The sequence below is a fragment of the Cetorhinus maximus genome, chromosome 1 (genome assembly GCF_964194155.1).
Source record: "Cetorhinus maximus chromosome 1, sCetMax3.hap1.1, whole genome shotgun sequence".
Classification (NCBI taxonomy): Eukaryota; Metazoa; Chordata; class Chondrichthyes; order Lamniformes; family Cetorhinidae; genus Cetorhinus; species Cetorhinus maximus.
The window spans coordinates 36,737,743-36,750,289 of NC_135879.1; the positions used below are offsets into that span (position 1 = coordinate 36,737,743).

Genomic DNA, 12,547 nt, shown 5'->3' on the forward strand with positions numbered 1-12,547 from the left:
TCCTATGGGGATCAAAAACTCAAGAGACTGCTCAGAAGCACACGGGCATTAAAGTGGTGCAGGAAATTGATTCTGGTTTTCTTTTTATTGCAGATATTTGCCGGCCTACTCCCTCCCGTAATACCCTGCTTCATTGTGTGGTGACTTTGTCGAACAACGACGACAAGAATCGCACATCTTATAGGATGAATTAAAAAGTAATCAAAATGCTTTTCTTTGGGTGGCTTTGCTTTCCATGCCACATGAAAAAAGATCTGTTAGGTACAGTATGCTTTCTAGTTGTGCTGCTTTCAAATAATGTTACAAAAAGCGTGTAATTAAGCAGTTTATTTCCTCAAGGACTCCCTTTCTAGTTTGGGTAAACTGAAATCATATTCATTGCTTAATAAGCTGTGGGAGATGTAATCCAATGTTGCATTGAATGTTCTTTCATCAAAAGAGGGCAGTGTTGCTTTTATTTTAAGATGTGAGACAATTGGAATTTGCAAGCTGCTAGTTGAGAATAGGCCAGACTCTTGGAAAATGCCATGTATTGCCCAGATGTTTTCAGCTGCATGATAAAAAATATAGTAAACAAAAAAGATGAATTGCAACCTGCCTTCAGAATTTTCTCAGTAAAGATACCATTTAATAGTGAAATATAAAATATTTGATGAAACCGGTGGCAACTACCACGTTTTCACATTTGTGGAAGGAAATCAGTCGCACACTGTCACTGATTTGATCATCTGTAAATGTTTGTCCTGGAGTCTCAGTGGGTTTACATAGTGAGTAGCAGGGCTATATAAACCAGGTATGTCCCAGGGGTGATTCCCAGTGCACACTGGCGTAGCTGAACTCAGCTGGGATTACAAAAGAACGGTTCTACAACTGACCTCAGCATTCCTTGTTTAGGAAGGGGGAAATTGGTCATTGACACACTCCTGCTCAATATCTGGCAACCCTCACTGACAATGCACATCTGGCCGAGGTTAGGTCAACACCAGCTGTGATGCTCAACATAGTCTAATAGCATTCCAATAGCACTGTCAAGCCTTATACATGAATTGAAACAGTTCTGGTGCTGAACAAGAGGGCACATGGAACCATATCTCAGCAAGGATTTAATGACTTCCAGATAGAAGGATGAAAATTTTAAAAATAATACTTGCTACCAAGAACAATTGTTATCCCTAAACAGAAAATCCACTATATTTAGCACAACTGCTACCTAGTCTATATTAGCTTCTGATCAGTAATACCCTGGTGAAATGTTTTGAATCCCACTACTATCAAGTTGAATTTGAATTACTTGACCTAGTGCAACAAGATGAAATGACTTGGATTAAAGTGAAAAGGACATATATGTCTTGAAATTACACTGCATGTTAATAGGTATAAATGCCTAACATGTACATCTTAACATGTACATCAGTTCCCTCTGAAATTGGTGTCTCTGTAATTTCAGCCCATTTGAAGTAAAGAGTTAGTGCTTCTGCTAAAACAACAGGGAGTTGAATTTCAGATGAGTACAATAAGTGTTTGCAGCTATTATCCCATGGCGTAATTTCAAAGCCTTCGGCATTGTGAGGACGAATTACAATCCTTTCTCCCATGTTATCCAGCCAACTGAAGAGCGTGTGAGTATGAGAGCACACACTATAATCACATGTTCACCAGATGACAGATTCATGATTTACAATGTGGATTAAGAAACCATGTGCATTTCTTAATGTAAAACACATCCTTATTGCTCAGATTTAAACACACACTACCCTCAATTTTAAACAGACATAGCCTCTATTAGCTGCAAATCTTTCTAAAATGCCTTTATTACTAATGTGCTGCTTCACTGTGTAATTTTAATGATTACTTGAAAAAAAATCAAAGTAGTATTGCAAACATGCTGTATACAGGAAGCTTTATTCTGTCCTAGAAGTATTTAATTCCAACCTGTATAGATGTGTGGTGCCGAGAGAAAAGCATCCCTTTGCACATTCTTCAAACTGTTGTGACATTTATGATGGAAAAATAGGACCTAAAATGTCATGGAGGTCTCCTGATCCCCTGTTGTAACTTGGTGGAAGATCAGTGAGAACCCCAGAGAAAAAGTAATTTTCTTGTTGACACAATATCTCTGGTTGTTCTATTGATCTCTGGCTGAAAAGGTCTGTGGAATTTCCAGGCGATCATATCAAAGCTGGCAGTAATCATTGTTACAATGATCTCTCTCCAGCTTTACCTAATGGTGACATTAGAAGAAACTAGCTGACCTGTATGACCTGCACTTCTCTCCATTTGGCTCTGGTGTTAGTCAAAATGTGCTCCAGACTCAACAAAATATGTATTTTATGTAGCTAATGATTTAATGGAAAGTTGTATATATGTAATTTGACTTGGGTTTCTAATGGTTGATTGGGTGGAACTCGATATATTTGTACTTACGCCTTCATTGTCATTATACTTAATACAACTCAATAAAATCTTATTTTCCAGAAGATTGACATGAGCTTTACATAAATACACCTTTCTATTAGTCATGCAATTGGAGTTTTACGATGACTGTCCTGGATAAGAAATAATAAATATTCATATGTTTGATTTCTGCGAGCAGTCTATTTTTGGTATTAAATAAGTGAAGTAATTTAATGATTTTGCAGTTTTAGGGATTCCGAGAATGCAACTTCTAATTGGATTTTTTTCTTCACTCATAATTTTTAAGAGTTTTCTCCTTTGAGTTTTCCCTCTTCATGCTGGCAATATTTATATGATCAGCAAAATTTCTCCAGTATCTCACCAAATTGGTCCAGTGTATAAAACTAGAAACCTTGACTTTTGAATTTAAAGTAGGTCTCCATCTGCCTGTAGCAGGAGCCCTGGCTGACTTGAAAGTTGATGAAGGCAAAATGACACTAGGTGGGGACAGAGTGACAGGTAAGTGCACACGGCCTACTGTTAGCCGCTTCACACTTCTGTTGGATGAGGGGGACTAAAATCAAGGTCTGAATGTCAGCAGACTATTGACCCATTGATTGTATTAGTCTTGACACAGTGGTAGAACTTTTACCTTTGAGTGATGAAGTTGTGTATTCAAGTCCCACTCCTGAGTTTTGAAAGTTTTGAAAGCGTAATCCAGGCTGGTAGTGCCGGTGTATCAGAAGTGCAGTCCTTCAGATGAGATGTTAAACTAAGACCCTATCTTCCTGCTCAGGTGGGCATGGAAGATTCCATAGATAAAAACAAAAAACTACTGCGGATGCTGGAAATCCAAAACAAAAACAGAATTACCTGGAAAAACTCAGCAGGTCTGGCAGCATCGGTGGAGAAGAAAAGAGTCGACGTTTCGGGTCCACACGACCCTTCAACAGAATTGAAGATTCCATGGCTATTTGAAGAGCAGTGCAATTCCAGTGATAGCTGAGCAAACATTTATTCCTCAAGCAGCGCCACTAAAACAGATTATCTTTTTACTTATCACATTGCTATTTGTATGACTTTGCTGTCTGCGAATTGACTGCTGCGTTTGTCTACATTACAACAGTGACTACAGTTTAAAAGTAATTCATTGGCTATGAAAAGTCCAGGAACATTCCTTAGTATAGGAACATAGGAGCAGGAGTAGGCCATTCAGCCCTTCGAGCCTGCTCCACCATTCAATACGATCATGGCTGATCATCCACTTCAATGCCTTTTTCCCACACTATCCCCAGATTCCTTTAAGTCATTGGTATTTAGAAATCTGTCAATCTCTGCTTTAAACATACTCAATGGCTGAGCTTCCACAGCCCTCTGTGGAAGAGAATTCCAAAGATTCACAACTCTCTGAGTAAAAAAAATTCTCCTCATCTCGGTCCTAAGTGACTTCCCCCTTATTCTGAAATTGTGTGCCCTGGTTCTAGACTCCCCAACCAGGGGAAACATTTCAACTGCATCTACCCTGTCTATCCCTTTAAGTATTTTGTAGGTTTCAATGAGATCACCTCTCATTCTTCGAAACACTTGAGGATACAGGCCCAGTTTCCCCAATCTCTTTTGTAAGAGAGGATTTAAGAGTTGCTATCTAAATCAAATACTTTCTTGTCTTGGTCAACCTAATCCGTTTGCACTCATTGTACACAAATGCACACTTTCTAATATGGCTCACTGAATTACCTGCAGCAGGATCAGGTTGATTTCTCCCCCCCCTTCATTCGCCCAGGGGTACTTAAGATACCCATATAATTCCTATCACTGTGCAGATGACAGCAGCTAATTCACCACAATCTGGGGTTTGAACTGAGGACCTCTATGTCGTGTATCAAACTTGGTGGTGCATGTTTTTATGCTATTCAGATTTTACTTTCCTCTGCTGTCATGGTGTACCCTGATTGATAAGGCTTCTCCCTGGTTATTAATGCTGCTCTATTATCAGTCGACAGAGCGCATACTTTAAAGGACACAAGAGGTCTTCCAAATGATCTTTTTTGTGCTCCTTTTGCATTTCAACATGGTGTACCAGCTACTGTGTCTTGCTCAGGTCAGATCTGGGAAACTTGCCTCATGGTGGGTCGTCACATTTGAGCACCAGTCGAGGCTGATTATTGGACCAGTTCAACATCTTACTCTAGAGTTACCAAGGAGCTCAAAAGTTGATCGCAAAGTATAACCTGATCTGTTCTGTTGTCGCTGCCCATAATGTGTACTACTTGGACAGGATGAAGCAGCCTTGGTGAAGTTACAAAGAAGTGTTTATTAATAGTACTGGGCTATGCAAATATTTACAGTAGATGGTAAAGATATGGAGAGGACCACATACATGTTGCTACCTATCTCTGGGCTGGGGCTTAGCTCTAGGTCATGTGCCTTCTGACATCACCATATGGGCAGTACTGTCCTCACTCCCATGTTAACTCTTTAGGTACCAGATCCTTCTACTACACAACCAAGAAGAATGTGTTTGTGCAACATCATTTGCTTTTGATTGTAAGAGGATTGTTGCAGTCAAGCAGAATATTTATTTGATGGTTAAAATGACATTACAGTTAAAAAGTAATCTCTGTAACTCCAACTAAATAAATACTTCTCATCAAATCTTGATTTTAACTATCAAGAATGCAGCAAGAATCAGACACGTTTCTGCCTGGAGCCAAAGGTTTTGCAAACACAGATGGAAGGAGGTTGCAAAACACTGAAGTCTTCATAATTGTCTTCAACTATACCTAAGTGCTGAATTTCTTTATTGAACCAAATTGGAAACCAGTTACTGAAGTGCAAATAACTGGCAAAGGGATGCAGGGCATAAACAGCAGGAAAACTTCAAATAGCAAATCACTCAAAACTTAAACTGCACAGAAAATCAACTCACCAGGTTCTTAAAAAGGTTTTCCTGCTAGGCTGCCCTGTATAATATACCTCTGTAGTCACAAACATGCACTTGTACATTGCTAGGCAGATGCAATACTTAATTTTTTTTAACAAGTTGTCAGTGAGGTTTATTTTTGGTCTGATTTGTTCTTTCAGAATCTAATTTTCTGTTAAATTTCTGAGATTATGGTTAGCAAGACAGTATTATATCAATCTTGTGATATGAACTGGCCCTACCCATAAAAAAAACAGTACTGACTTTACAAAGTTTGCTGCACAAATTAAGAGGAACAAAGTGATTGGGTGAGTTCTTAAATTAAAAATGTGAAAGTTATGGCCATCACACTTCAGATGCCACCCCTTAAAATCTCAAAATACACAAATGAGAAAGAAGAATGGCTGCCATTCACTTCTGACTTGGAACCAGAAGTTTACAAGCACCTGTCACTCCACAGGTTTCCCTCATCAAAAATAACTTAACTTCCATTAATCCTAGAATGCTGTTTTTGAGTTTTCACAGAGATTGTCCCAATGTCCTGCAGTAAATTCATTGTAAGACCGTTGGATTAACTGCAATAGTGTTATGAATGGCTGTAATTCAGTGCCACTGTCCTCAAAGGGATAGACTTGCTTAAACACATCATCTTAGCAACAGAAGAATATATGCAACATCACAGTTGTTATAGCCAACTTATACCATATAAATTTCCATGAGTAACATGGTGCAAGATCTATTATACTGCCATAAATGGATCAGCTGTTGCAAATTTCTCCAAACATAGGAAAGGGACATAGAAACAGGAGTAGGCCATTCAGCCACTTAAGCCTGCTCCACCATTCAATTAGGTCAAGGCTGATCGCCTACCTCAATGCCACTTTCCCGTGCTATCTCCATATCCCTTGATGTCATTAGTCTCCAGAAATCCATCGATTTCTGTCTTGAACATGTTCAATAATTGAGCTTCCACAGCCCTCTGGTGTAGAGAATTCCAAAGATTCACTACCCTCTAAGTGAAGAAATTCTTCCTCCTCTCAGTCTTAAATGGCCTACCCCTTATTCTGGGATTATGTTTCCTGGTTCTAGACTCACCAGCCAGGGGAAACATCCTATCTACATCTGCCCTTTCATACCCTGTATGAATTTTGTAAGTTTCAATGAGATCGCCTCTCATTCTTCAAAACTCTAGAGAATACAGGCCCAGTTTCCTCAATCTCTCCTCATAAAACAATCCCATCATCCCAGGGATTAGTCTGGTGATCCTCCATTGCACTCCCTCTGTGGCAAGTATATACTCCCTTAGAAAAGGACACCAAAACTGTATACAATATTCCCAGCTGCGGTCTCACCAAGGCTCTATACAATTGCAGCAAGACATCTTTACTTCTATACTCAAACCCCCTTGCAATGAAAGCCAACATACCATTTGCCTTCCTTACGGATTGTTGCACCTGTATGCTAGGTTTTAGTGACTCATGAACAAGGACACCCAGGCCCCTTTGGACACCAACACTTCCCAACCTATCACCATTTAAGAAATATTCTGTCTTTCTGTTTTTTCTACTAAAGTGGATAACTTCACAATTATTCACATTATATTCCATCTGCTATGTTCTTGCCCAGTCACTTAGCCTGTCCACGTCCCCTTGAAGCCTTCTTGCATCCTCCTCACAACTTACATTCCCACCGAAAATAAAAGCAAAATACTGCGGATGCTGGAAATCTGAAAGAAAAACAGAAAATGCTGAAAAAACTCAGCAGGTCTGAAGACATATGACTCAAAACGTTAACTCTGCTTCTCTCTCCACAGATGCTGGCAGACGTTCTGAACTTTTCTAGCATTTTCTGTTTTTATTACATTCCCACCTAGTTTGAGTCATCAGCAAATTTGCAAATATTACAATTGGTCCCCACATCCAAATCATCTTTATAGATTATGAACAGCAGTGGCCCGAGCACTGGTCCTTGCAGTACCCCACTAGTAACAGCCTGCCACCCTGAGAATGTCCTGTTTATTCCTACTCTCTGCTTTCTATCTGTTAACCAATTCTCAATCCTGCACGGGGATCTTATCAAAAGCCTTCTGAAACTCCAAATACACTACATCCATTGATTCTCCTTTATCTATGCATCAATTAACATCTTCAAAAAACTCCAACAGGTTTGTCAAACATGATTTCCCTGATATAAATCCATGTTGATTCTGCCCAATTTTACAATTATTTCCGAATTGTCCAGTCATCACATCCTTTATAGTAGATTCTAACATTTTTACTATTACTGATATCAAACTAACAGGTCTGTAGTTTTCCATTCTCCCTCTCCCTCTCTTCTTAAACAGTGGGGTTACATTTGCTACTTTCCAGGCTGCAGGACACTTTCCAGAACCTACATATTTGAAATACTGGTTCTGAAATCCAAAGCTTTTCCAGTGCACTCCTGCCACTATTCCTGTGGGAGTGCAGCAGAAAGGCTAAAAATTTGGCCAGAGTCTGTGCCTCCCAGATGTGAACTCCGCATCCAATTTCTGTAGGGCCTTGCTTGAGGTGGAACCTGCGTCTATCGCAAAGATGGCCCTCGAAGTCAGAGGATAAGCAATCGGAGGGAAAGAGCAGCCAGGCCAGGGATTTCCTTGGCCCTAGCCTGGTAGAAAAAGTAATGGCTGAAAGGCCAGGTGAAACTAAGCAAAGGAGCTAAGGGAGGGGCAAAAGTAGTGCACAGTTCTGGGTTCAGGTCAGGGTTATGGGCTCGATCTCTGAACAAAAGATTAGTATTTTTTAAAATTTCATGACCGCTGTAAAACCATAATGAATGTTATTTCAGTATAACAGAGAAAGCAAAGCTTGGAATTTCAGTGTTGATTCTCTGGTGGGGGATTGATGTAACTGCTGCAGAAATGGCATAACAATTTAAAAATGGTCATTTATTCAGTTTCTGTAAGATTTCTGCTGAAGTTACAGTAAAAGAACAGAAAAATTTCACAAAAATTAAAGGCCTAAATATCTAAGTCAACCATGGTATATTTTTGTGGCCTCTCTTACTTTAGTCATCTGGCCCTTACGTCTCCCAAGCTGCCAGTCCAGATGTAACTGTATGTGAAAACAAGCCTGACTCATTCTGTGTTAATGATGGCCCTGGAAATCTATAGGCCGCAAATCTCAAACTAACACCTGGACCCTGCCAGAGTTTACGAGGATGGTTGGAAAGCTCCTAACTTACACAGAACATGTAAGGGATAGCACCATTACAAGTGCATATGCCACTGTGGGCACATTTCTGTTGCTCACCAACCCCATACAGTCAGAAAATCCTGCTTCTGCCTAATGTTGGTTGAGAAGGGTGTTGCCCAGATCCACATCATGTCCCTCTGTTTAGTTTTAAAAGATTTCTTCCAATCTCTTGGGGCGGTGGTGGTTGGGGGGAGGGGGGAGAATCGAAGGCATTTACTTGGCTTGGACCATTCAAACAGAGCCTACTTTTGTCCATTTGAAGGTAGATACATTCTATCACAATGGGCATTCTGGCTTCTGATACTATACTGGGTCCTGAATGAGTCAATAAAATGGGAGTTTTGTTACTCCTTACATTTACTTGTAAGGGAAGACAGGTTGGAAAAAAAAAACAGAAATGGCAAAGACCCTGTGAAACCCAGCTCTTACTATTTTCCAGTAGTTTCCAACACTGCCGGAATTATGACAGGATTAATGTGGAGCTTGAGGTGCATTAGGGCTGGTGTTTCAACCTCCCACATTGCTGTTCAGTGGAAGAGTCTGTGATATTGTTCCCAACATCACTGGATTCATTTCCTTGAATTTGTCAGATCCAACAACCATGTCAGGTGTACCTAAGTTGCTGATACTGAAGGTCTTATGTAAAGGCAAAAACAAAATGAACCTCAAAGGATTCTACTTTTCTTCCATTATATTTTCTAGCTGTACACACCACCTAATCATCCCCAGACATTTCTTCTAGCTCAGGAGTTAACTTTTTTTTTAAATCATAGGATATGTCATTAACCAGGTCAGTATTATTGCCCATCCCTATTTGCCCTTGAGAAGGTGTTGATGAGCTGCCTTCTTGAATATAACCAAGTAGCTTGCTGACCCATTTTAGAGGGCAGTTAAGAGTCATCCACATCATTGTGATCTGGAGTCATATAGGCCAGACTGGTTAAAAATGAGAGATTTCCTTCCCTAAAGGACATTAATGAAACAGATGGATTTTTATGACAATCTGGTAGTTTCATGGTCACTATTACTGGGACTATTTTCTTTTGATTCCAGATGTATTTAATTTACTGAATTTAAATTCCCTGGCTGTCATGGTGAGGTTTGAGCTCAAGTCTCCGTGTCATTACTCTAGGCCTCCAGATTACTCGTCCAGTTACATAACCACTATGCTACTGCACCTGTGAGGTCCTGCACATTTATATTATTTTAGCAACTTTTTCATTACAATATCAAATCTAGTATGGAAGTTGAAATTGGTAGCAATCTTGTTTTGAGTAGCAATCTTGCCTTTCAGTTAGGTTATGAGTTCAAATCTCACTATAGTGCTTGTGCACGTATATTAGAAACTCAGATCTGCTGAAGACCCCTTTGCCTGTTCCTGCGGTTCATGTGAATGCTATAGAACCCATGGCTCTATCCATTCATGTTGTGGAATCTTACTATGGTGAAGTTCCTGGAAAGGGACAGTAAGAAACAGCAGTAAGAAGCATTCAGGAGCAGAACTGCATATGCTGTTAAAACAATGGGATTTTTATTCTCCATCCAGACTCCCTCTACTGGAACATGTATATGGTAGCCTTAAGTGGATAAAGTGCACAATGCAATTCTCAATACACTACATCACTCCCCTTCTTAGTAAATGAGAGGCATAGCATGTTTCAGTGGGATCATTCCAAGGCCAGAATGTTGCCGTTGGCATACAGGGCGGGCCCGACACACCGACACGCAAAATGACACACGATGATGTCAGGCGTGCATCCCGATGTCATCGCATGTCATTTAAACATTTTGTTCGGTGGGCGCGTTCCGGAGGTGGCTGCACACCCGCCGAACTGTCAACAGCTTATTAAGGCCATTAAAAAACCAATTAAAGTTGTTAGCAACACTGCCCGTCCAACCTTAAGATTGGCAGGCAGGCGAAGAGCTCAAGTGGCCTTCACATTTTTCAGCAAACCTCATCCACGGGCGGGATGAGGTTTCCTGAAGGTCTAATAAAATAATTAAATAAATTTTGCTAAAGGTATAAGCATGTCCCAGCTCTTGTCACATTGTCACATGAGGGGACATGTTTAAATAATTTTTCCACTCATTTATTCAAAAGTTTTACTATGAACTTAATCTCCTTGAGGCAGCTCTGTGCCTCTGGGAGATAGCTGTGCTTTATCGCGAAAGAGCGCAGGCCCCAGCTCTCCCTCCTCCTCTCGCCCACATCGCACTACTGGCCACGTGTTAAGCTGGGTGTGCCTTAATTGGCCCTCCCACGTAAATTGGCCCTCCGGCTCTGCGCCCGCCCCAGCCTGCCCGACATAGGTAAGATGTTGCCCCAAATGTGTAAACAATATGCTTAAACATAACTTGAAAATTCAACTTCACTAGTAACATGATTACATAGTCCAACTTTTGTATTGCCTACCTTAAGGTTGGACGGGCAGGTCCATTAATTACTTCAATTAGTTTTTAAGTGGCCTCAATAGGCCGTTGACAGGTTGGCGGGTGCACAGCTGATTCGGCTGCACTCCCGCCGACCTGAAAATTGAAATGACGCGGGGTGACGTCGGGAGTTCCGCCTGACGTCATCCGTGTCATTTTACACGTTGGCGAGTGGGCCCCGCCCCCCGCTCGCCAACCTCAATATCCTGGCCTATGTGTTGGTTGGAATTTTCCAAAATTCACTAGATTTGAGGAAGGTTCCATTAGATTGGAAAATAGTGAATGTACCTCTTTTCAAAAAAGAAAGCAGGAAACTATAGACCAGTTCGCTGAACATCTGTCATAGGGAAAATGTTAGAAGCTATTATTAAAGAAGCTATAGCAGGGCACTTGGAAAAATTCAAGGTAACAGGCAGAGTCAACATGATTTTGTGAAAAGGAAATAATGTTTAACCAATTTAGTGGAGTTCTTTGAAGGAGTCACATATGCAGTGGATAAAGGGGAACCAATGGATATACTGTACTTAGATTTCCAGAAGGTATTTGATAAGGTGCCACATCAAAGGTTATTGCAAAGAATAAAAGCTCAAGGTGTAGGGGGTAACATATTGGCATGGATAGAAGATTGGTGAGCTAACTGGGAACAGAGGGTAGACATAAATGGGTCTTTTTCTGGTTGGCAAGATGTAACAAGTGGTGTGCCACAGGGATCAGTGCTAGGGCCTGAGCATTTTACAACTTATATAAATGACTTGAGTGAAGGGACCGTAGGAATGGTTGCTAAATTTGCCGATGGCACCAAGATAGTTAGGATAATAAGATGTGAAGACGACACAAGGAAGCTACAAAGGGATATAGATAGGTTAAATGTGTGGCAAAAACCTGGCAAATGGATTATAATGTGGGAAAGCGTGAAATTGTTCATTTTGGCAGGAAAAATAAAAAAGCATACTATCTAAATGGTGAGAGATTGCAGAGCTTTGAAATGTAGCGGGATCTAGTTGTGGAGAGGATGCTACCTCTTGTGGGAGAATCTATTATTAGGGGCCACTGTTTAAAAATAACGGGTCATCCATTTAGGACAGAGATGAGGAGAATTTTTTTCTCTCAGAAGGTTGTCTTTGGAAATCTTTTCCTCAAAAGGCGGTGGAAGCAGAATCTTTGAATATTTTTAAGGTAGAGCTAGATAGATTCTTTATAAGGAAGGGGGTGAAAGGTTATCGGGGGTAAGCGGGAATGTGGAGTTCAGGTTATAATCGGATCAGCCATGGTCTTATTGAATAATGGAGCAGGCTTGAGGGGCCGAGTGGCCTACTCTTGATTCATATGTTTATATGACTTGCTGGGTAGTTTTCTCAGGGTCAAAATAGGTATTTGTGCAATTTGCTGACAACTGTCGTTTGATCTGGTGTACAGCCTGTTTGAGTGATTTAATCCACTCCCACTTGGTCTCTTGTCAGAACGCGTAGGGAGGTAGATACATAGTAAGGTTAGGAATGAACTGACTACAGTACCTGATGAGTCCTAACAAATTCTGGAATTCCTGCACATTTGTAGGATCTGCAGT

The 12,547-nt window shown here is 40.6% G+C and overlaps 1 protein-coding gene across 10 annotated transcripts in view; it reads left to right on the forward strand.

The window, feature by feature from the left end:
• Positions 1-12,547, forward strand: part of LOC144679358 (NEDD4 family-interacting protein 1-like) — a 188,994-nt gene that overhangs the window by 163,899 nt on the left and 12,548 nt on the right. For 4 of the 10 annotated variants that reach the window (XR_013576342.1, XM_078539754.1, XM_078539728.1 and 1 more), the window contains one exon: positions 94-2,580. Coding sequence is in view for 3 of the 10 variants with exons in the window: in XM_078539754.1 (XP_078395880.1) it covers positions 94-194 (101 nt within the window). In the remaining 7 variants the exon portion in view is untranslated. Of the gene's footprint in view, positions 1-93; positions 2,581-12,547 lie in introns of those variants that run through there. The other 6 variants (XR_013576344.1, XR_013576332.1, XR_013576337.1 and 3 more) reach the window with 4 other exon arrangements.